This window comes from Cuculus canorus, chromosome 1, assembly GCF_017976375.1.
Source record: "Cuculus canorus isolate bCucCan1 chromosome 1, bCucCan1.pri, whole genome shotgun sequence".
Classification (NCBI taxonomy): domain Eukaryota; kingdom Metazoa; phylum Chordata; class Aves; order Cuculiformes; family Cuculidae; genus Cuculus; species Cuculus canorus.
In genome coordinates, this window is record NC_071401.1 from 22,829,997 (window position 1) to 22,856,468 (window position 26,472).

The 26,472-nt window shown below is 37.4% G+C and overlaps 1 protein-coding gene across 1 annotated transcript in view; it reads right to left on the bottom strand.

Annotated features, from left to right (window-relative positions):
• Positions 1–1,792: 1,792 nt before the first annotated feature.
• UBL3 (ubiquitin like 3) overlaps positions 1,793–26,472 on the bottom strand; it is a 55,591-nt gene continuing 30,911 nt past the window's right edge. Inside the window, exons 2-5 of the mRNA XM_054088020.1 lie at positions 12,766–12,874; positions 8,791–8,877; positions 3,979–4,056; positions 1,793–3,576 (exon numbers count right to left, since the gene is read on the bottom strand). Coding sequence (XP_053943995.1) covers positions 3,524–3,576; positions 3,979–4,056; positions 8,791–8,877; positions 12,766–12,874 — 327 coding nt within the window. The 3' untranslated portion in view covers positions 1,793–3,523. The remainder of the gene's footprint in view (positions 3,577–3,978; positions 4,057–8,790; positions 8,878–12,765; positions 12,875–26,472) is intronic.

Consider the following 26,472-nt stretch of genomic DNA (forward strand, 5'->3'; position numbering starts at 1 on the left):
CTTCCCCAAAGAGGAGCAGCAGAAACTCCTGACTTTGGGCAGGCAGCCCAGAAACGGCCGCCTGCCTTCTCACCTATAAGAGAGGAAGGAAGGTTTTCCAGAGTGCCATATATGTCTCTTCTAAATTAAATCATTGTTCCTCTCCTGTTGTGAATGCAGTGTACTGAGGAAAGGCATCCAGAGACTGCAGAGACAGCAGTGGATTAATACCAATGCAGCACCTTAGCAAAAACGGCAACATCACAGTGGCCACACTTTCTTCCTCCACCACTGAGCTAATCCCAAAGACTGTTTCAACATCATATTTTTGCTAACATTTGAGGCAACAGAAGTTACAGAATACTTTCCTTGCTAACAGACATCATTCCTCAAACATGTGACTATTAATCTGTGATTGACAACACACACAATGGTACGGGAGAAAGATGTGGTCCCTTCATGATATTTCAGAATATGAAGAGCTCCAATTTATCCTCTCCTTCCTATCATCCTTCATGACATCTATTAACTCTTCCATAGGGAAAATATAATTTCTATCTAACAGTGAAAATCAAATGGCAAACCCTTCAGCGTATTATCAGGCTGTCCAGCAGCCTGACCCTGCAAGATTTGGCTTTAATCTTTATGGGCTGCAAGTATCCTCTTGACTCCAATCAACATAGAAGAGAAGCGTATGCGTGAACTGTGGCAAGGCTGAGGAATATGGAGTTAAAAGCTACTGCTTTTGTCTTGGCAAATGCACAATCCACAATATAAAACATCCAAAGAAAAAAGCACAAATTCTCCCCTAGTTTTCCACCAGTCTCACACCACAACCAAAACGCTCTGCAGTGAGCAGAACTCTGGACAATTTGCAGGAGAACTAAAGCAACGGTTGTACTCGCTTTCTGCAGGAGTTATTTTGGCAAGCTCACACTTTAGCTGGAAAGGAGCATTTAAGGATTCGTTTGAACATGCACATACATGCATCTTATTAATCTCAATAAAAGGGATTTCCACATACATTACTGTTCAAGCTCGCCAAATATTTTAACTGAAAGGTGCTGGATTTTCATGTATTTATACTATATGAAGTACCTAGCTACTCCTTCAAACCAAGAATACATTTCAAACATTCATTTTTTGAAATCAATGCATCTGAAAGACTTGTTTAACTACAAAACATGTCCTGCCTCAGCCTGTTTCTTTTTCTGTTGTCAGAGCTGTTTCCCGTCTCAGCCTGTGTTACTTATGTGGTCAGCATTTTGGAGAAGATAAGTTTCATTTTATAGTTAAATATGATCACACACTCCTAGTAGCTTTCTCAAGCTGATGTTTATCAATTTAAAAAAAATAATAAGAAAGTCTGTGTCTCTACAGTTACTTATTTAGCAACAACACTGCAGAGTACAAGGAAATCCCCGTCCCAAGATTAATTCAGGCAATGAGCACATAATAACATCCAAGTTCCCAACACCCTAGGAGGTATGTGCACGCTCTTGGCTCTAAGTCAGTGAAGACTGCAAAAGCTTACAGGATGAGCACACAACCTCCATGAGGCACAGCAGCGCGTGTCATGGCTCTACATTTTCAAGTGCAATTGTCCGTGCTGGTATTCTTCTGCAACAGAAAAAAACCCTCCAGGCGCTACTTTTGACGTGAAAGGAAAACAAAACTGAAGTGATAAATCCCGTTATCAGTTTTCAGCAGGTTTTACACCCTCCCCTTTAAAAAAATATATAAAAATAATTCCTTACTTAGTTTCCAGATTAGCAAGTACTATTAGAAGCAGTTACCCAATTACACCCTTTAAAACACCACCAAAATGCACTACAATATTATTTTATTTAGTTTACAGAAGAGTCTATCAGTACAGGTTGCAGAAAGAAAATGTTTAGTGCTATTTACAATTTGTTTTAAAACTCTGCTCTATACAAATTTAATTCTGATCAGTATGAACAATATTTTTGTAAATCTACTGCATATAAAGCATTTCATCAAAGCAGTAACAATGAATAAAATAACCTGAATACATTTGAATGATGCCAATCATTCGAAAAAACGATTACACAGAACATCTGTAAGAGTTGTGGACACCTAAGTACAGAACACAATGTCAACCTGTGACTCATTTTCTTAAAGGCTAAAGCTATTTATATGGAATATTGTTCTATTATACTACACGCCAATCTATATTTAACTTCTATAGTTATGTATTTTATAACATTTTTATTAAATATATTCTACACATATTTGTAATTTCACCCAGGAAGAATTCCTCCCCAGTGAAAAAATATAAAATCTTTTATATTTTTTTATTTTTATTTATTTTTATTTTTTACAGGTTTAGATGAAACTAGCTCATGCTTTAGTGCTGTGCAAATTTCTTTAGCATATCAACATTTAAATTATTGATATGAAATAAAAGAATGGCATCCTTTTTAATTATGTATGCCTTCAAAAATCAGCTTCTGATTTTAATACAATTGCAAGCACTAATACCAAATGCAGATTACGTAAAGAAACAAAACTAGTACTATGGAAGAGGTTTTTCTTTTTGCTTTTAGAATTTTAATAATTCTTTTGAAGTCTCTAATGAGTAAGCATGACACTGGACACTAAAGTACAGATGAGAAAATGACTGAAAAACACCAATTGCCAATATTCAAATACATAAAATTGATTAGTAAATGATGTTTTCTAACATTTATGCACAATAATAAAAGCCTATGAACTACAGGAAATTACCCCTCCCATATTAAGGCTAGGAAATGCACTCTCTGCACTTGTTTGTGCTGTCTGAATAAGCACTCAACTAACGTACGAGATCAGAGTGCAGTAACAAAAAACTCAGTTTCATCAGCCCTCTACAGAGTGCTTATAAATTACAGGCACATAGTTTTTGTTTGTTGCAGTGAAAATATATATAGTTAGAGTTGGTTTAGTTAGTATTCTGTGCCAGTTTGGCCACCAAGGTTGACTTAGGTAGAACTGACTTAACAGTTTTTCCTTTGATTTGGCCATAAGTGAGATTTGTATTAATTAAGGATATACTATTTTCCAGTGTTGCGTTACACATTGTAGGTTATTTCTAGGTGTCTCAAATATTGTTAGAGATTGTTGATGAGAAATATACTGTCAACCATATTTAGTGCAAATTGCATCTAGAAAGCTTGACTTGATTAGGTCTGGTTAATGGAGATTTTTGTGGTAGTAAAATGATTCCTGCTATGGAAAAGAACACATTAACTTTTCTGGAGATAGAATTCTTTCAAGAACTGATGTACTGTAAGATTATTCAACAAACAAAAAGCAGAAATTTAAAAAAAAGGAGAAACAATGTAAGTGTTCATAGATCTTCCTCTTTTTTTTAAAAAAAAAAAAAAAGACCAATGAGACAGTGTTCGTGTAGTATTTCAGTTCCATGGATTTACAGACAGGCTCTTCCTACAGGTGTTTGAAGCAAGGTAGGGCCTCTTCTATTCCAGCAGCATGAAAGACAAGACTATATTACATCACACTTAGCAGGTAAAGCTAATAGGGTTTACAGGATTACACAGCAATTGCTTTCTCTAGTTTTTTCACGGTTCCTTTGACCTGTGGAGCAAGAAGAAAGTTTTGCTTACATGCCATTTCTATAGCAATATCATTGTTTTATGTGCAAGTATGCTTGACACAAGTACGGTTTTACTTATTTTTAATAAAAAATACTTTTATTACTATCATACACATCCAGACATATCTGAAAATTTAATCAGGAGCACTTTTTAACAATAAAAATTACAGCTTTAACAGTTAGAGCAGATTTCTGCATTCGACAAAAATGGCTAAAGCAGGACGTTAATTTCTTCGTTTTCTATAAGCAGCGTGTACTAAAGCATTCCATTACTTTTTTCACAAAAGACCATGCAGACTTGACTTTTCTCTACTACGAAATATTCAAAAAGCCTGTAAGAGATCTGACCACTCTGCCATGTACTTGAGTAAGAAATCCCTTACCTTGAGAGTTTGGCTCTGGCAATGTCTCTCTAGCCACCAAATGCATCACCGTTGTTTTGCCAAAAGGAAGTTTTAGCGCTGCAAAAGGAGAAAGGGAGACTTATTAATACGTTACAACAGTCATGTTTCTTCAAAACAGTCAAGTGAAACTAGCTATAATTGGATATGCATCTGTTCAAAAGTTTGTAATGTTAGGTTCAAACTGCTTACTAAATAGATTTACAAAGGCATTTCTGTAGATCAAAGTCTTGGAACCTGATAATAATCACCTAAAAAACTGTGTTCTTGGAGACATGATATTCCTGTTGGGAAACTTAGCCTTCCTCTTTTACTTAAAGCAGAAGGGAGCATTCATGCCAAGACTCAGGTACTAAGCACTTTTTATTGATAAAGATGCAAAAAAGTGGCTAATTCAGCCACTAAATTTTTACTCCTGGGGCACCCAACACTGAGCCACTACTGTAAGACACATTGTCCTACAACATACTTTGATCCACAATACAGATTATCCAAAATACAAAATGCCTGCATTTTGTCTTTAACATTAATCTGTAGCACTAGACTCACGTGAAAAATACATTTAAAACATTTTCAATCAGATCGTGAGAATCACCCTTTATGAGCTTAAGCAACACAAAATTGAAGCTTTTCACAACTTGTTCTGCTTCTTTCCAGTACTAAAACGATCATTTTCACATTCTGATTTAATTATATTAACATAGCGTTGTATTTGTGGGTTTAGCACTGTAGTATATTTATAGAATCATGGAATCATTAAGGTTGGAAAAGAGCTCTAAGATTATCAAGTCCATCCATCAGCCCATCACCACCATGCCTACTAAACCACGTCCTCAAGTGCCACACTTTTTTTTTTATCACCTCCAGGGATGGAAACTCCACTGCTTCCCTGAGCAGCCTGTTCCAGTGCTTCACCGTTCTTTCAGCAAAGAAATTTTTCCTAATCTTGTATCTAACACTCCCCTGGCACAACCTGAGTCCATTTCCTCGTGCCCTATCACTAATTACTTTGGAGAAGTTATCAGAACTTCTAGTCTCCTTGAAATGAAAGGATTCTGTTACTCATTATATTTAACAGGTTCTCGTTGCCAGATTAAATATTCTGAACTTTGACTTTTTCTAATTGTTTGGAGGGGCAGGTATTTTTACAAGTTCGTTAAACAACATTAGCTTTGTTTCCTTTTTCCAACTCCTAAGATTAAGCATCTTTCTTGACTATTTTTGAAAAGTGTTAAGTTTTGTCCTCCCTCCCTTATAGAGGGAAAAAAATTTAGTGATAAATGTAACAAGAATTTAACCCTAAACACACAAATCATTGTCTTCAGTAGAAGTTGCCCTCTCAACTTAAATGTACATCTTCTGCTTTCACATATAGTGCACAAAAGCACTTTAAGTGACTAAATGAATAACAAATGTCTAATAAACCTGAAGGTAACCGAAGAGAAATTTTAATCACTACATTAGAGACCCAAAATTTAGTAATAGAAAAAAAAATAAACCCAATATTTGGGTACTACACATATTCAGCACAAGTCTAGTTACAACACTGCTATTAATCAATGTTCATTGGCCTTGTATTTGTTTGAAAAAAAGTTGTGATTAAAACACAGATATAAGCATACGGTGGAACACACATATCCACAAGCTTCTTGGAAGCAGCTGTACTTTGGGAAAAGCCACCTCTCTAGGAAGTCAGATCTGAAAGTTGCTTACTGTACTTGAGGCTGTGCCTACAACTAGAAACTATTGATAGCTTGAAGTCTGGCAAGTATGAAATATTTTGGGTACTTGATTCTGTGATACAACTGAACACTCCATAAAGAGCATATTAACAGTCTGCTAAACTCAATGGAAAAGGATTGTCTTCATGACAAACTCCTAAGTAGTAGTTATGGAAAGATGAAAATACTACAAATTAATCACATTAGAGACATCTTTCATAATACCAAAACACTTGAGGAGACTTGATTAGTGAGCTATGGAGATCAATTATTTATAGGAATCAAGTAAAAGCATGCTAATATTTCAGTTAAATAATTTCAGCTAGTAGTTTGCATAATTCACACAAGTTCATATTAGCAATTTCTAACTCCTTGCTTGGAGCATCATGACGGAATCTGAACACCCTAACCTATGTTCAGCAATCATTTCTTCTTCATCTTCATTCTTTCAACCCCTTTATCCCATTTTAAACGTTTATTTAACTCTTTCCCATTTGTTTAATTCCACATTTATTCCAAATTCTCGTCAGAATTCACTTCCCCCCCTGCCCCCATTTTGGTATGTGTATACACAGGGTGGGTAGACTTCCCTTCCTCCTCCCCAATAAATGAGGAAATAAAATGAATCTTGCTGATCACCATACTTTAACAAGAAACAGAGAACTGTCAATTATGCCTTACCTACCTAATTAATATTATTTCAAATGCAAACTGCAGACCAAATATTTAGCTGATGGATGAAATTTCCTGTTTGAAGCCAGACTCTGCCTCACTAGGGAACTCTCCAGCCCTTCACACAGGCAGAACACAACAAATCAGCGTGGCTCAAGCACCACAGGCAAGAGTGGAACAGCAAGCTTTGCAGAGTGCTCTGTTTTTCTTTACCAGTGTCATTCGTTCTACTGTTCTTGTAGTGAACACCCCTTTCAGAGAGTCAGGCAAAAGAGATGGTTTCTTCGAACTATTTTTTTCCACTCAAAAGCCATTTTTTTATTTCAAATTGTCTTTTTTTTTTTTTTGATGCTGCTTAGTTTAAAGGAATCTCAAAATTATAAGACACTACATTGACACATGAGGTTATATGTAGAACATTACAATGTCGCTTTCAAATGTGAACAAAAATAGACTCCTGTTAAAAAAGAAAACACCAAACTGTTTCCTTGGAAACTTTTGTTTCACTAGTTGACAAAGTGACTTTCAGTACACACTAGGTCCACATTCAAGTCAATATTTCCTAATCACCTAAAGCAAATAAAACACGAAGTGCTATAACTCAGTTATAGAGAGCTGACAGAAAAGCTGAATGGAACTGTAAAATAGTATAAGAAAGTAAGTATTTGTATTTCACAAGAAATTCCTTCCCTTCCCCACCCAGTCCCGCCTTTAAAAGATAACCAGTTCACTTAGGGTTACATCTAATGAACACCACAAAGTGAAGTGACAGTCTTTTCAGGCTGCTTCATGAATTGGTGTTGCCTTTCCAGCTGCATAATCTTACTCCAGATAACTTCATTAGTACTGCAGTAAGCCAATGTTCTAGGGATTCTTTTTCTTAAAACAATACAGCAACAAAAAGATCTTTGAAAAACACCAATAGATCCTTATGGTAATATCACGATGATTAAATTGCAAACTCATGAATTAAGAATGAACTAAAATACCCTAAACCCAAGTGTTCAAAATCCAGAGACCTGAGTTAACGCAAGATTCCACAGCATGCAGCTATCAGTTTTCAGCTTAACTCATTAAAGAATACATTAAATACATTAAAGAAATATTCAGAGTTGTTTCAGATTTAGACAAATATCACTAAAGGGAATAAGCACTGGTGGTCAAGAGCAAGACCTAGAGATGAATGGCAAAGAAATCTCATTTAGCTCTCCTTGCGTGGAAAACATAGGGTAAGACTAGCATCTCTAATAGCAGAAAGGAGCCAAGATTTAACTTTTGTCTTTCAACCCCACTCCTACTGCTACTAGCTGCACCCATTGGCACCTGCTAAACATACAAATTAGAGAGTGAATAAAAATTTCAGAGTTCTCCCAGCTGTATTGACAATGATATTGTTTGTATATATAGTGGCATTAAAAATTGATTTATATGGAGAGTATATCTATTCTAAAAGAATATCACTAGCCAACATCTGTAATGGTAGAAAGTGAATCAACGGATATATCATCCCAGTCACTTCTTGATGGGAAAATCACCATAAGCAGTCCAGAAATATCCTTTTCAGGTTCACCTTGACTTCATAAAGATTTCACTGGTGATTTTGTGTTATAGTCTCCTTTGTGTATGGCACTTAAGTACCAAATGCGTGAACAATCTGAACATATAGGGAAAGCAGGTGCATTAATTTCTTTTTAAGCTGGCACAGCGAGTCTCATTTTGGTTAGTCCCCAATATAGTTGATATTCACACTGGCAACTTTTATCTACAAAAGGAAAGATTATTGTTACAAATTTGTGTCACAGCTCTGTCAAAGGTAGCCATCAAAATACCTAATTTGGGAAAAAACTTGCCACAAGGGGGCACAGTTGAATTGCAGTTCCTCAGAATACGAAGTGAAGCCATTTACTTTTGTTTTCACATAACTATGCAATTGTATCCCTGGGAGAGCACTGGACAGCAAGAATGCTTTCCCTCATTCTCATTCATAGGGTGTCTTCCGTCATTGCACTAAGATTTGAACTATTGTTCAACCAATTATCATAAAGCCTATAACACATTTTAAAATACTTCAGACTTCTAAGAAGTAGCTTACCCTACAAGTGCAGTTTAAGAGAGGTGGAACAGAATATTCTAAAGAAAGACAACAAATAAAAAGCAAGATTACTGTTTCTCTATGTAGGAGGAGACTTGACTTAGCAGGTGGCACCTCCCAAAGTTTAACAACTAGTGGTAACAAGATGGAAAAATACACAGTAAGATACAATGTCACTCACTCTATGTAGAGGAAAAATAGGATACAGCAAGCCACACAGCGATCTTGAAGAGAATAATATTTACCACGCTGTAAATAAATATAATTTTTTCCTGGCTGTAACATGCCTAATGAAAATTATTTTCATACCTCCTAATGTCACATTGCCATGAAGAAACCTTCCTTGATAAATAAGCCGCAAGATATTTGGACTGCTGACTTGCTCTTCTTCCCAGTCTGAAAAGAAGGGGGAGAATTTTCACAGTTACATTGTAATAAAAACGACTTTTGTTATTTCTCTCACCTTTATCCAGGAAGAAAACTAAGAAACGGACTCTTTTGCATGAAACATTAAATACAGAACACAGGCTGGAGATACAGAAAGATAATTCAAGGTCAGCACTCCTGAAATCTATTCTTAAATTTATTATTTGACATTGGGCATTGAAACATAATTTTATACCTGCAAGTATAAATACCACTAACTTACTTCACAAACTGCATGAGATATTTAGCATATGTATGTCCTACACAAAATATTTCATAAATGCAAGTGGCTTCCTCAGGCTTAACATCTGCTTCACTAAAATTGCTGCTATTTCTTCCCATTCAGAAGACTCTCAAGCTGTCCTCCTCCTCCTCAGCTAACTGTCTAACTGGAGCTGTTCTCCAGCAACATAGAGCAGCCACACACAGAGCAAAAACGCATGTGATGGGTCATTTGTAATAGGATTCTCAGACCACAGCACTGGAAAGGCTCCGCAGGCTGCTCCACAGCATTCGATGAAGGCCAGATCCAACCAGTTAAATGTCCAGAGGGGGCAGTGACCCAAGCATCCCCGAGTCACTGTGGAGAGCCTGAACAGAGGGCTCTCACAGAGGAGAAACCAACTGCTACAGTTTAAGGAACTCCTCAAAGGACAATCCCTGCATGTTTTTATGTGGCAAACAGTGATTCAGGAAATGCAAGCTTGCATTTTTCCTATAAAGCTTAAGCCATAATACATAATTTATAAGCTTAAATGATCTTTTCCTTCTCTTTTACTGTTCCCTGTCACAATGCAAACAACAAATAAATATGCACTTTGCTTTCAGAACAAATACCGTAAAACCTTGAAACATTGAATTTAAATGGGCTCCGTGGGAATACAGTGTCTTCTGTTTCCTAGCTGACCAGATAGCTGGCAACAGCTGTTCACAAATGTTCTCTCTTTTTGCTTTTGTAGTGTTTATATCCTAAAATGAATATTCAGCAACGGATCTCACAAGCTACAGAAACCAACCTGCTCACTGGGAACATACAATTAACATACAGGCAATGGCAACTGGCATCACAAAATGAGGAGAACTGAAAAGAGGAGAAGGGGAAGCAATTAAAACAAAAGCCACGGCTGTGGAGAGTGGACAGAGAGGAGAGGCATCTGGTACAAAAAAAGCAAGCAGGCAGAGAGGCAGGCGGCAGGAGCCATGGCAGCCCCAGCGCTGCACAGACTGCAGTGGAGGCAGGGCTGGTACCAACAGCAGAGGCTGCAAAATCCCTGGGTGCTGCCGTGTACCTGGTTTATAAGATTAGATCAAATTAGGGAACCAATGCTATTTGAATTTCAAGTATTTCCACTCTAAGTCTGATTTAATTGCAAGACAATTAAAGCACATGTCCTTTTTGCTGTGCTGTGAAGTGGGCTATACTAAGGATCTGAATTACCACGCTGCTAGGGGCAAATGATTTTTCTGAAGATACCAATCTTTTTTCTTTTTTTCCTCTCCATACAGTCTGAACTCTACTCTACTACAGCTGTAAAGAGAAGCTCAGTCAGTTTGCAGTGCCATAATGACGTAAAGCAGCAAACAAAGGAACATAGACTGTATTTTGGCATAGGTATTTGCTCATTGTTAGGCTGCCAATTTACCCATCCTTTTAATTTCTGCTTCTTGGCTGGCACTCTGAAACATTTCTTTCTGACATGATTTCAGATTTTAATTCCCACTGACTACTAAATGAGCCAAGGAGAAAATATTTACCTATAACTTTTTTTTTCGTAAAAAAGTTTAGCAGATAATTGTTGTACAAGAAAAAAATGAATATCATCTAGAAGAAATGGAGGCTGAAGAGAACAGGTAGCCTACCTAGATGATACATGTTAATACAAATTTTGCATTTTCCACTACAAGGTACAAGACCCTTAATTAAAGACTGATTTCCCAAAAGAGGGGAGGAAAAGTTTGCTTTTATTCTGCCAGTATGTGACTGAGGATATTTTGTGACTTTTTTTCCCTGACAAGATCATGACAAGTTAAAATGGTGGTAAAACCAATCATTTCATATCATCTCTATTTCAAGGAAACTTCCGCCCCTCATCAAGATCTCTCAGTCCTGTGGCAAAGAGCAGCACTCTCAGTCTGAAAACAGCTAGCTGTCTCATGTTTGTGAAAACCTATACACTATTTGAAGTAGATTTTTCCTCAGTCTTAAATGGACACTATTCTTCTTTGCACAGGCAATTAAATATTCCTAAAGATTCAGATCACTCCCTCAGGAGAGTAGGTTTTAAACTGAGGCTCCATGTCTGGTTCTACTTTTCTCTTCCTTAAAACAGAGACTTCAAAGTCTGTATTTCTTCCCAACTTTCAACTCAGAATTTAAAACCTTCAAGCTCTCCACAAGACTAGGAACCTGAGACCCCATGTTCAGGAATAAACGTGAGTAAGAAAAAAACAATTCTGCCATTACTAATTCAGTCAGAAGTACACAAAGAGCATATGGTCACGACAACTATGTTGTAGACACACATTAAAATATGTACAGTAGTCAAACAGATGTTACATCAACCAGATTTCTTACTGCAAAAGTGTTTTACATCTACAACTTAACACTTCGGAGGACTTAAGATCTGTGATGAAGGAGGAGGTTTCACTAAACACACAATGCTGCATCCCAGCAAAACAAACAGCAAACAAATCACAGAATCATAGAATCACAGAATCATAGTATAGTTAGGCTTGGAAGGGATCTTAATGATCATCTAGTTCCAACTCCCCTGCCATGGGCAGGGACATCCCACTAGACCAGGCTGCCCAAGGCCCATCCAACCTGGCCCTGAACACCTCCAGGGATGGGGCAGCTGCAACCTCCCTGGGCAACCTGTGCCAGTGCCTCACCACTCTCATAGTGAAGAAATTTTTCCTAATGTCTAGTCTAAATCCCCTGAAACTCTTTTCTTCCTGACCTCAAAGATCAGTTTAAGGCCTAAAACATGGATTATCAACACTAACTTTTCAGCATGAATTAACACCTGCCGTACCTCTTCAACAACGATACCACAAAACCAGATATTGCAATGTTTTAGTTTGCATAAAGAGTAGTCTTTTTTAACATCAGAACAATAACCCACATGAAGTCCGGTACCCAAAGAAGCATTTTGTTTCATCCTATGTAATGCTATGTCTGTGTTTTGGCTATTTCCCATGAAGTCAGTCAGGGAGAACAGAAGCACTTTGTTTTTGTGGAACTATTCACATATGTGAATACACATCTTAAGTTTTCAATTCCATTTTCCAAAGCTAGTTTTCCTGCATTACACCAAGAATATTCATAGAAACAACTTCAGTTTCCCACAGTCTTTTAATGCCTCTTAAAATGTTCTTCTATATTTGAATTTTTCCTAGAAAAATATCATTATTACAGATCCTTTCCAAGATAAGGCAGTAAGGGAAAATTACATCAGATTCAATTTCACTACTGTGCTCCTGTGACGTGCCATGTTTTACATCAGCTGTCCTCACGTAAGAGGTACATCTCCTCACATTTACTAGATCTTCTAACAAGACTGATCAAGAAAAGTACCTAAAGGCAGAGGGAAAGAAGTGTTGCAGTTTGGGAAAAGAAATTTTTGAAATAAAGTGGGAAATAGTCCAGATATCTAAAACTCTGTCCAACCAAAGAAACAGGTGAAAAAGAAGGCAAGAAGACAATAGTATTTTTATATCAATCTATGCCCAGATAAAAAATAATCATACTTAATTTGAATGTTGAGAACAGACAGGAGTTTATTGACCTTTTAGTCTGAAAATGCAGGGATGCTTCTAGCTTGCCAATTAAAAAGCCAAAGCCACACAGGTACTCACCCATCGGCCAGTTGTCGTACACATGTTTTGCAATATCTGCAGCAGAGTCATTTGGTGAAAATAAGAACTCTTTTGTTTTCCCGCTTACCAAGATGAGGCGCAAATTTATCTGTTAAAAAAAAATTGAAGTATTAGGAAGGTACCCAGAGAAAGCAAATTATTAAGTTACTAAGTTGCCATTGGTTTTAGAATATTGATGCCAAGTGGTCTGAGAAAACAGTTTAAGATGATGTTAAAAATAGGGTCGAAGAGGTCAATAAAATCTTCCTTGAGTATGGGTAAACAAAGAAGATTAAATTCTAACAGCTGGCACTTTTAATGATAAACACCAGAAGATTCTGATAGGTAGTGACTGAATCAGCTGTGCCATTAAAAAAAAAAAAAAAGCTTTCAAAGTATTAAAAAACTCCAGGCAAGACACAAGCTATGGCAGCATATCTTCTTGAATGAAGGGGGAAAATATAAAACCGAAAAATTAACCCAAACAGAGAGCACTAAAAATATCAAAATTTACACTTGAATAGCCTGTGAGCCTCAGTGAAAGCACCAGCACACTCCCTCCAGTATGCTATTTGTCAGCCCTGATCTCACCCACTGTATCTTCTACAAAACACCAGCCAGTCAGACAGTATCCTTCCTCAGTCACAGCTGCCACAGAATCTCTCTGCCAGTCTTCTGCACCCAAAACTGTGTTCCACCGCTGCCTTTCCTCACAAGCAAAGTGGTTGAGAACTGCATGCAAAACTGTAATAACACCACATCATAGTTTTTCTATCACTGATTTTCTTTGTCTAACTATCAGCATATAATAACACCACATCATAGTTTTTCTATCACTGATTTTCTTTGTCTAACTATCAGCATGTTCAGCTATAATTTTCCTCTCTTCTATTTGAAAGTTATTGAATATAATTCCCATTCCATATAGCATTAAAATAACCTGTATAAAGAACTCATTATGACATTACTTACAATGCAAAAGAGATTAAATTTGGGCTCCTCAAGCAACTACTAGCAAGGTCACAAAACATGTTTAGGTGATTAGCACCTACCAATGCCCATGGCAAACTGGATGCCCGTAGCAGCTGGAGCCCAGCAGCTTTTGTGTTTTGGCTTACAAGCCTAAATTGCATCAACTTTTAGTAAGACTTTAGCATAGTAACTGCTTAGATAATTTTTCCAAATCACTCTCAAACAGTGGCTCACAAGTTAAGTTTCAACAAAGCTTTCCTTGTAGGAATTCAGTAAACTATTTTCTAGATCAAATACAAAAGGAAAAACTTACAGCAATACTCGATTTTTCAAGACTTCTTCAGGATCAAAAATCTCAGCATATCACAACCACAGCCCTGCCTCAGTCACCTACTCACCACCTACTTCAGCATCTCTCCAGACAGATCGTCTATTTCCTTTTGAATGCTTTGGCTTGGATTCATCTGACCTATCTTTAAGCACCTAATGCAGGTATCCAAATTACAATCTCTTTCATCCTGCACGATTCAAGGTCAATGAAAAAAATGACCCCTCTGAAAAGCAATTCAGTCTCTATCTCATAATGTAGCGAGGCTGAAAACAGCTTATAAGGGCTAGGTTCCCTTCCCTGTCCCCGTGCTAATACCCTCCAGAAAACACGAGTTGCGCCATTAGCCCCGGAAAGAAGCCCAGCAGTAGCTATCTCTGAGAGTGCACCACAGCCACTCTTGAGAACATTGCTGCATACCAGGAAATCACAAAAAAAATATAAAGGAGAGAAGTTCCAAGAATGCTGTTCAGTCAAGACAATTATTCATAAAATTCAGAACACGTCTGGATATAAACATTAAAGTTCCATTTTGATACTTTCAGAATGATTAAGGAATTATTTTCAAATCTCACCAAGATTCAGCAGGAAAAGCAGACCAAGTTCCACTATTCCTGTTTACTCCAAAAAAACAGACTACTGTAACGAACTACAACTTCAAAACATTATGCACAAATTCAAAACATTATGCACAAATTCAAAACATTATGCGCAAATTCAGCAATTGCCAGACTATGCCCATTTGTTGTATTGCTTATATTGTTTCCAGTTCAAGTAGCTTCTCCCTTCTTAGCTGCCTCCACCTGCGTAGGTATGGACAACACTTATATACATGATTTCTTCAGCTGGACTACCCAAGACAAGTTCTTCAAGCTTTCTCTACCAAGATGCCTATTTCCCCATTCATCCTAGGATGAATGGCTCTGCACTTTTCAATTTCTTGTCTTTTCTCCTCAAAACAGATGACTGTTTCTCAAGCATACTAAATGATGCCTCACCAGATGCTCACATAGTACCATTAATAATGTCCTCTGTCTAATGGAAACATCTGCAATTGTGTCTGAAGAGGGCATGTACCTTCTTCGCAACTGCACCAAGTGGTTTGATCAGTTACTTTGTATCCTTCTCTACTTCCATCCTTTCAGTTTTTCAGCCTTCAAGCTTATAAACAGCATTTTGTCTGTAAAGACCTAAAGTGCAAGGCTCCAAATCTCATCCTCGGCCTATTACCCCATCCTTACCATGGAAAGGAGGCTAGAAGGAAAGGAGTATCCTGCACCACAAAAACATTTCAGATCTCCTCCATGCCTGGGCCTATGGAAAATATTCAAAAATATTGTGTGTAACACTTCCTTCTGCCTACGTTAAAAAGCGTTTTTAAAATTTTCAAGTGTTCTTTGAATTCTAGCAGCAAGTTCCCTTTACATGTACCTTTGCCATTAAATGAATCGGGAAACATCAGGCTGATCTGACAGTTGATCCATAATGCTTCCAAAAATGACCTCTCTCTGAGCCTGTTTCCCCCTCCTCTCAGTCAGGTCCTTTATGCCCTTACACGCACTCACGATTTCTCAATTAAATCCTAATTTCTTCTGTTGAACCAACAGTTTGCAATATGGCACTGCATCAGTTACTACGTATGTACTCAGACGAAACTATAAAAAAGTCTATGTAGAAATTAAGTTCTTTTCATCAAAAGTCAGCTTACCACACTGGCTTTCAGAGGCGTTGTTTACTGTGCTCCACTCCACTTTCTCTATAGTTCATTATCTTTAATTATCCTTTAAGCATTAACGCATCTCATTACAACACTAACACACTGCCAAAAATCTAGGAGGTTTAGGCTGCGTCACAAACTGTTATTGTACTTGGCAATGGGCTGCCTGTTTAAAAAAAACAAACAAACCAAGCAACCCCAAATACTCTGCTGCAGGCACCAGTAATGAGGAGCTTCTTCACCAGCAGTCCGCCTGCCCTTTTCTGGAGTCTCCCTGTATCCATTTCCTCCAATTGGCTCCCGAGACCCTTCCCCCCTTTGCTTGCTCCCTCTGGCCAAGCAGTCTCCTAACTCTGATTTTATGGTGATTATCCAAGGATTTCTTTTCCTTCATCTGTGTGTAGATTATCTCTGGTCGGGATTACCTGTTTTGAAGAGCATAACATTTTGCTAGGCAGCACATATAACACCAAACCATTGGCTCCCTAGAACTGTCTGATTTGGATCCTACAAGGAGGTCACTTAAAAAAAAAACCCAGAAGATTAGTCCTGCTCAGCACTTAAAATATGATTAGGGCATAGCATTAATACAGAACTGTTCTTCAGCTAGCATAACATTAAAGAGACACATTTCTTTCCACTATTAGTACTGAGCTTTGAGATTACCAGGCACACCAAAACATACATAAAGGAGAAGAATATCACTGAGAAATAACCAAAACTAACTTGGCTTCCTGGAACATCTGATTAAGTCATATTTCTGCAGTTAAAATACAATGTAAAATCAACATAAGCAAGAGGAGTGGAAGAAAACATGAAAAATGTTAGTTCCTTTCTTCCCCCACACCTCCTCAAGATGGATAACCCAATAGCACTCATTTTTTTTTGTTGCTGAAGAGCATTTCTTATAGTCTTACTATGAAATACAAAAGTCACATCAAGATATGATAATAATTGTACAGGATATATTATAAAGTATGTGTAAAATGTAGGAGGAATATTTTCATTTTTAAAAAAAGAATACCACCAAATATCAGCAGAAGCCCAAAATAAATACTTAAATCAGTCAAGCAGATGTTGCATCAAGTGCAAAGAAACAGCTGCTCTAAGGAAAGGTTAAAGTATTTTCTTATTTATAGTACAGCATGCCACTGGCACATCTAGTTTGCATGTTTTTCTATATATATAAGATATATACATCTCTCTTTATATTTCTTAATCTTAGCTTGAAGGAATCTTAGTCTCCAGTTGCACACCACACTACCTCAAAGGGTTTGAAGCAAAGAATCCCCAAACTTGCCTTTAAATTTAGAGTCTAATCTCATTCCCCTCAAGAGCATTGGGAAATTTATTGGCTTGCAACTGCTGTACTACTTATTCTGTAAGCCTGAGAACCCCACCTCAAACAAACTATAGGGGATATGAAACAACAGTTCTGGCAAAATGCCACTAACAAAAAATCATATCTGATAGAAGGTAAGGAAAAAAACATTTACTCAAAGGAAAGTGCAGGGGAAAACCCCTCAGTTAGGTAGAGAAGTATTGACACAAACCCAGCAAATCTCACTTTTTCAAGTCATGAAAGGATTCTTAGTGGTCTTGGCTAGCCTGTATCTTATGTTAAAAGTCAGCAAGTGATATCTTTGTATGCTTAAAGCCACTCCACCTATTCTTGTCAAAAGTCTTGGTCCTGAGACACCTGAATGATTCTTGTGGCCCTGACAAGTTTGCTCCTCCACAGGGGACAGAACAATGACCGCCCTGATTTATTTTTTATTCTCCAGGCTACCAAAGGGAATTCCAGCCTTTTTCTACAGCAAACTGATTAGGATCACATCCTCTCACTTCTGCATGACAGCACCAACTGCAGCGTTACTGATGAAAGGAGTTAAGAGAAGCGACAGTATCAGAAGTAGGATTAAATAAAATTTGTGGACTACATCCCCTATGCACAGTTATGTAACAGCACATTCTGTCTGTGATCTCGAGCATGCAAACCTCACCCTCGCTCTCCCCCACACCACAGCCAACACCAATCTCATCATTACAGCTCCAGTAACAGCTCCATCACTTGCACTGCATAGACAATAAAGAATTTCAGCGTAGATTATATACTGTAAACCAAGACAATACATATATTTATATATATATAGTAGTAACAACTGTGACCACAACTTCTGGAACAGAAATTTGGGTCACAAATATGCAGATGTATAATAAACTCTGTTTGTTAAAGGCATCTGTAACAGTGTTTGCTCATTCTTTAAAGCATAACTACAAAACATCTTAGTGCCACAGTGCTCCTAATTTCACAGCTAAATAAATGGGAAGTCACTCAAACATCAAGAAATGAGAGATATACAACCTACACAATGTTTCTTGATGTTTAAGTGACTTTCAATCTATTCAGTTAAAAAAGTTAGCTTCTTAGTTAGCAATTTTATGCTCCAGTAGCATCTTAAGATTCCTCCCATCTTACAAACAAAATGTAGAGGACGAAAAGTGTTGTATCACCCGATGTTTAAACTAACTGTTGTTCTTTAGCAGTTGAGGATTAAAATACATGCACAAGACTATTTTTTTTCCTTTTCTTAATAAATGTTAAATTGAATTAAAAACTAGTGATGGAGCAGAAGGGAAAGCAATGAATAAGAGAATTCAGAAAAACACATTCCAGTTTCACTTCTCAAAATCCCATACATTTAGTTCCTTGTTCAAGTTCACAATCGTAAGAAAGAAATTTGTCCTCTAAAGATGCATCAGTTTCTTAATGAGTCTAGGCCAAAGAGAAACTTCAAAGCATCACGCAATGCAGCTTACTGACTGGATTCCACCAGAATCACATAAGAGGTTGAACCAAACCTGAATAACAGTTTAAGTGAAACAGTAGCGTAAAGCAGGCCAAGGCAGCAGGGACCTGCAGGTTCTACACTCCCAAGGTAGATATATCATCTCATGTAATCCCTTCTAGAAATGTAACCACCTGAATAAAATGAAGAACTTTGGTTTTCATACTCCTAGAAGGCTGCTCAAGAACTTGACTGTTCCATGGAGCAGAGCTTTCTTGTAATTCCCAGCATAAGTTTATTCTTGGACAGGTTATATTCAGATGCCAGACCTGCTTTGTGTGTTATTTATATTAGGCTTCTCCTCCCTCCACTCCCACCCCTGAGGTTTTGATGGCTTTCTTCTACATCTACAGACAAGGACACACTTTGCTAAAATAAACAAGCAAAGGTTGCCCTCATTAATAGGCTGGCCCCTGATTTGATGACTGTCTTCAAAGCTCTGAAGCACATCAACAGAGGTTAAGGAAACTGGTCTTGGCTGGCCTGGAGGCCTGGTGAACATCTACTGGCAGCCTTTCTAGGCTTAAATTACCAAGACAACCACCTTCTTTACTGATGTCCAAGATAGGAGAACAAGAGACAATAGCCATAAATGGAAACAACAGGCTTTGAGCTGTTATAAGGAAAAAATTTTCACCCTGAGGACATCAAAGCAGTGGAAGAGGTCACACAGAGATGCTCTGGAAGCTCTGGCCTTGGGGGTTTTAGAGACCCAACTGACAAGTCCCAAGCAACTTGGTCTGAATTCAGTCCTGACCCTGCCTTCATCAAGAGTTTGGGCTGGGGACTTCACAAGCTCCTTTCCAAAGTGAATGATTCCACAGCTCACTTCAATCTGCACGTCATTTAGTTTTAATTCAACTTTCTTAAATATGTATGATTAGAACTGTACATAGCATTTCAGGAATTTATAGTTATGCTAGAACCTCACTAAATCGACTGAAAATACCTCTCTACTTTCCATACAGAAATCACAACTGCCTCATATTTGCAGTGCAGTATCTTGCAATGCTCTTCTCCAGTCATTACAAAAACATCAATAATTCATTAAAAAACACATTGCTTTTAACCACTCATGACGTAGAAGATATTTTTATATCAATGCAATTAATTTTGTTCCTATTATTTCAGTTTTTACATAATCCAATCTTTTCCATACAGCATCATGATCCTCCTCTTTATTACGGGTGTTTCCAAATTTTTCAACATCAACAAATTCCATCAGCATACTGATTTTCCTTGTGCCAGTAGCATAAATGAAAACATCTGAAAGATAGCTGGTCCAAAAATTAAATTTTAAAGAATTCCACTGAACACGGCTGCCAGCCTGACACTTCCACATTCAACACCTTCTCCACCTGAGTCATGCATTCTATCAAGCCCTGCCTTCCCAAGCAAATCCTTTCCTACACAGTATCAGCTACTCACTGAGTCCAGATTTCGCCTTTTCTCCATTTCCCTCACCTGAAAAACACTCTCCTTCTAAATGCATCATTGTCTGACTTGAGTAAACATATATTGTGGATTTTATTCTATTATTTCTTCTCTTTCCTTTTCAATATCCTTCTTGAGGTGGTTATTCATCTGCCAAATTCAAAGCCTCTCTCCACATCCTTTCACTCACTTAGCATGCAGATATTTTAAACCTTTAATGTCTTTGACCTGATGAAACCTCAAGCATACAAATTCTTCAGACATGGTCCTTATACTAACCCGGGTTTAATCAGCATCTGCCCCCTTGAAATCCAAAGCCTTTATGACACTCCTACTCTGTTTATTCTTCCATTTCATTTCAACTATATCAGCTCGTGATCATCAGATCCAATGTCAATTTCCCCAACAGAACTTCCAAGGATTTCCAGAGCTTTCTGGAAATTTAACAGAGATAAATCTGGAACAATAGTAACAGCTCCTTCCTGTAGAAGACTCTAGCTGGCAGAAGGACTGAGACGTACATGTGCGTGAGGTAAGAAAGTAAGTGAGCAAAGACTATGAATTTACAGCCCAGCAATGCAAGAGTTCTCATGGGAGAGGAGACATCCTTGATTCTAGACTCTTGTTCAAGAGTAACTTGATAAAATAAATAAAGCTACAGTTCATATGAATCACCCTCCTAGAACCCTAGTTTCACCAGATACTTTATAGGGAATACAGGTTACTTAACAGTACTTCCACAACTGAACATCTAAAATTTATATCTGGCAACACTCAGAACCCCTCCATTTAGTTTTAGGTGCACAAAGGGGCTTTGCTCTACCATTACAATACCTTGTGCCTACAATACGTTTACATGAGATGGAAAAAAATGGACATGGGACATAAGAAGTAACATAAATCATCAGTGTGACTGAACAAAGCTCTGAAGTTTCACTGCCAGCCGGTTGACAGACCCGCGTCACTCGTTGAAAGCCACGCCACTTGTGGAAGTAGAGCAATCCTAACGTGAGCCCATGAAAGGATGACAGCACCTCACATCACCCTATTCAAGACTAAGGTGAACTTCATACACAGTTCAATGGCATACTCATCTTTAGAGCACTACAAGAGAAATAAACGTTTTTATGTGCAACTGCTTTCTTCAGACAAGGAATGGCTGAGACAACTTTGCACTGATGAAAATGCAAACAAATTAGCAAATTTCAGAGAAGTCTGAAGTGAAAGGAAAGAGAAACTAAAATGAAACAATCAAATTTTATTTAGAGGACAAAAAAGCAAAATCCTATAAGCATTTAGCTCAGTATCTATGATAGAGCTAGCTGTTTCTATGGAAACCAAGACATTCTTGAACTTCAAATCACAGTCCTTGGTCACACTTCATCCATTCCCTCACTTCAGTTCAAATCACACTGCAACAATGGCAAGATATTCTTCAATATCCTCCTATGAGTTCCAGGGTCATCTTTTAAGAAGAAATAAATAAGAAACATTGTTCTTCAAAATAAATTAATACAGACACGATCACAAATAACCAGAGGAATACAACGCATTTCAGTGGAATCTACACACTGTTTCCTTTAGTATCTTAACTATTAGCATTCCTGGGACAAGGCTGGGTTTGCCTTTTTTTTTTTTTTCCTTCAAGGGTGGTGACATCAAAGCGTCAGCTCGAGCTAGTTAAGAATTTTCACTGAAAAATCAGTTTTTTGGACCACGACTGCTAGTGTTCAGCTGCTGACCTGGCCAGACTGGGGCTGAACTGTGACAATAAAAGTGGAAACACAAGAATAACCTCTTTCTGAAACACACTGGTTCTATCAGTAAAAGACTTCTTAACAATTTGATGAAATAAAAGCCATAAATTATGACCACCCAGGAATAACTTCTCTCCCAGCAGTGCACGACAACAGAGGCACTCCATTACTTGAAAGAATGTAAGTATTCAAGTATCTGCTCTTCTCAGCTCAAATGGCATTTTATCTACTGTATCCCAGGTACACGCTCTAATAGTAAGACACAGAATTAACCTGTCTCCTGCAGTCCCCCAAGTGAATCTACTCTGACATAAAAGATTCGGATCTTTTTTTTAAGACCTACTCTGATTACTCATTAGCTGGAGACAGGGCAGTTTTGCCTTGCATATGCGAAATAAATTCCTCTTATGTTATGACAGTATTGTCTAAGTCTATCATGATCATAATGAGCAAACCACAACATAAAAAAGACCATGTCTGGGGATTGAGTTTTAATACAAACAGGTAGCAAAACTGGCAGGAAGTTTACAACATGGCATTCAAGCCTACTATTTTCAAAGTTCAGCCTTTCAACCCAGAGTTGGAGTAAGTTTATTTTCACTTTGAAACAAAGTGACTAAACCATGAAACAGAGAAAATTATATACTCACGATTAAAATTAAATTTTGGTCATCTGGAGGGCAAACAAATAGAAGAATAGCCTGACATGGAGCAGAAGAGGAATAACAGAAGCAAGGAAAAACCCTTCTGAAACCAGTCCTGACTTCTATTTTCTCTTGCATTAACCGTTGCATTATATGGTTTTAACGCAGTTTACTGTGCAATATAAAAAAACACACTGCGACTAAGTACAAATTATAGCTACTATAAATAGTATTTGCCACTTAAATTAGGCACAGCTTGAAAAATTCTAGGGAAAAAAAAAAGTCCCTAAAGACACTCCCTAAAGACAAATATGATGTGGTCCCCTGAAATCCCCCTCATGTCAGCTCCAAGCTATTAATATTGAACACTGTATGAATGAAAAAAAAATTCCTTAAGATTTTCAGGACCTACATCCTAATGGAAATGCCAGCAATAAAAGGTAAGTTTGCAACTTCTCACTCTAGAGTCATTACAGGATTCTGCTGGCATGTCCTTCACCTTGTATGATTCTGTAGCTTGGTCAGCACTGAAGCATTAAATTTTTCAAGCTTTGAGAGAGTGTGTCAAAAACAAACTGGAAAAAGTCTTAAATATCTTTTAAAACATGAAAGAGGCAAAGACTTGCACTTTGACTTAAGAGATGTATTTCAGTTAACTTGGGTGGAAATACCATAAAATTAGTTTTTTAATATTGGCTAACAATTTCTAGCTTCTCTGGGCTTATTGCATATCATGGCAGTCAGCCAAAATTTTGCCATTCCAAAGCACTCTCTAAATCACTGAGCTGTGATAATTAAAGGCAAGAGACAGGATGTTATATATTTTTGTCTCTGATGCAAAAGATAGTTCAAATTTTAATAAAAATGGATGTTTGAATGACCACAGATCCCACTTACTCTAGCAAAAGCAAGCAACTCTGATATGAATGAGAACACAACCTTTTCTAATTGTTTTCTGCCTAAAATAGCCCAGAGAAAACACTGAATTATGTGATAAGACATCAAGGATTGTGGTGCTGATGCCAAGTTATTCAGAATACAATTCTTCAAGAGCAAACAGCTCGACCTTGACCTATGCCTATACTTCTCAGAACAGAATAATGAACACGTTTTACCTTCAATTTTTTCCTTCCTCCATGAGTCACCCTAAATGTTCAACAAAAATGTAAGACGTTTATAGAAAGCTTACATGTTTTTGTTCTATTTAAACATTATGGCACTAATTCATCCCCAAGTTAAGCCTGCTAAAGTCAAATGACTGAAATTAATGGAGTGATATCACAATCTAGATCAGACAAAAAAGTCTGATCCAGATATTTATTGTGCTTTGCATTCACTGTTGAATACTAAAAGGGACAGTTTATCCACCTTTCTGTTACTGCATGTTAGTCAAGTGCTTGTGTTCTTCCAACCCAGCTGGCAGTCAAATAGTAATTCTTATCCTACTTCCATCAGGAAGAGCACTAGCGCGTCCAGACTGTCCACTAATGACTAAAGCAGTTAAAGCTGCCCTTTCATTTTACCCTCCTCATTCTCCGGTATTGTTAAGCCTTCTACAGAGTCAGAAACATACAATTTACCAGCTGTCAGCTTACTGCTCACCTTCCTTGGATGACCTAGTCTGTGATGCAGTATCCCTGTATGCCTACCACAGAGTTTTGCAAAGTACTTGCCACCACAGCAGTCATGCGCTTCCAAAGCTGACTGCATATGGCTGGCAAGGTACCTTAACCTTTTTCATCCACAAAAAGAGTCTTCCTCAAAGAAAATTAGATTTTACTGAGGAAAAAAAATAATAAGAAAAGCTTTTTAGAGTGTACACACGTAATATCTTTTTCCTTTCTTCATTTGTCTTGTACGGACAGACTCTATACAAAAAGCATCAAGATACCTAAAAATGCTTCATCCCAGCCCTCCAGAAAAATCTACCTACATACAAATATAAAAAGCACGAATTTAACATCCAGTTGATAATCAGGCATCTTCTAAGCACACATATCATCTTCGTATAGGATCTCACTAAACACTTAGCAGAAGGGGAGAATAGTGATGCCTTCTTGAAGGCGTTACAGTCTTTAATCGTTAGTGATTATAAGCAACACCAGTCATGCCTCTCAGTTCTTACTGCATCAACAACTACATTATAACAAGCCATCTGTTCTGTGTCAAAGTAGTGAGTAAGGTTGGCTTCAGTGCATCTGGGGCAACATGTGTTCCAGCTTGCATCTTAATTATGGTTTACAAAACACTATGTATGGACAGCAACAGAGGTATGTCATTGAAAGCTCCCCAAAGTATTTATGATTCTTACCTTTGGAAAAAAAAAACAAGAACTAGTACTACTTCCCTGAACTAATTTGTTTGAACCTATATACATAGGCAACAGGAGAATAAACCATTTTCCAGGCTTTTCTCCTGATATATTGTGACTTCTGCTAGAATAAAATCAATTTAGACTTGTTATATTCCAAATCCTTAAATTTCACGTCCTCATGTTCTTAGCAATGCAGCTAGCACATGCTACTCTCCACTTCCACATATCCGAGTTCTCTGACACGTGGAGATGACCTGTCTGTTTCTTCCCTCTTTGTTTTTTATGTACTCAGATCATCAACTTTTTAAGATAGCTCCTTCTTTTCCTTTATATATAACACTTCCAGGCTATACCTTATTTACAGAACAGATGTTTCAAAGAGTATTTTATTAACAGTTCCATAAATTCTGTAATGAGTGTTGAAGACCCTCTCACCCTCTTTTTCATTAAGGCAAAAGGCATGACAGTCTAAGAAGATAGCATCACTGACTGACTATGTTATGAAAAATCTCACTAGTACCACTGGTTATGAATAACTATAGTTAATGAAGAATTATTTCCCAGACAATTACTAAACTTTTGTAATTATGTCAATTGAAGCATTACTTTGATGTTACAAGAAACAGCAAACACTCTCTCTCAAAACCAAACAAGCTAGAAGGTCTTCTTTCTTACTGGGACTCAACACATTCAACTTGGAGTTGTGGATAGATGTCCCTGTCAGCTATGATGACCTACCTTTAATGAAAAAAAAAGAAAAAATTAAAAAAAGAGAAGATATGACATCTTTCTTCCCTGTAAGGAAAAGATGTTCTATCTTTACATTTGCTGTTATGACATGATAAAAGTTAAAGCAACTATGCTTTTGGAGAGAAGGGTATAAGAACAGAATTCAGCAAGCTCTCTGTCAGGAGACAGTATTCATTAGTATAAATCTTTTGGGGAGGGAAATATGTATATTTGTATGTATCCACCAAACGAAAATTCTGTGCATACAACCTGATGTTAGCAGCGATATAGTTCAGAATTTGCTAGTTATCAGCCAACAGATTTTCTAGCTAATTACTAAGACACAATCGCAGCACAGTAACAGAACTGTAGATATAACTACTTCTTACAAAGAGTCTAGCATACACTTACAAGACAGTATAGAAAATACAGCTGCTCCATAGGAAGAGAATGAAATTCCACATAGTCAGAACTATTTAATTCTTCCCAATAGTTTGGGAGATAAATCATTATACAAAGCTGAAAGGAGAATCTGGCATTTAGAAAGAAAAGTGCATTTGTCATACAAGACAGCTATCAAGAAAACTATTGTCTTAAGCTACCCATGGCTGGGAGGACTATTCAGCTGAGAGTCAATCTGCATCAACCTGCGACTTGTGATACTGTCACTCAGTGGTGCCAGACACAACTATGGCATCATCTGCTTTTCATATTAACATTCTCATTCAGAAATTAGCTTTCAAAGGATATAATAAATTCTCACGTGCATGTAACTATTGATTACTTCAACAAGCAAAGCTGTTTACTTATAATAAATTATACAAGTAATTATACAAAGTAAAGCGTTGCATGAACACTGTGTAGCATTTACACTACAAATTCAGGATATGGGTAGCTGGGTAAGCATACACTGTGCCAGACACTGCCTAGAATCTAAACATCTCCACATTACAGGAAAGTTCA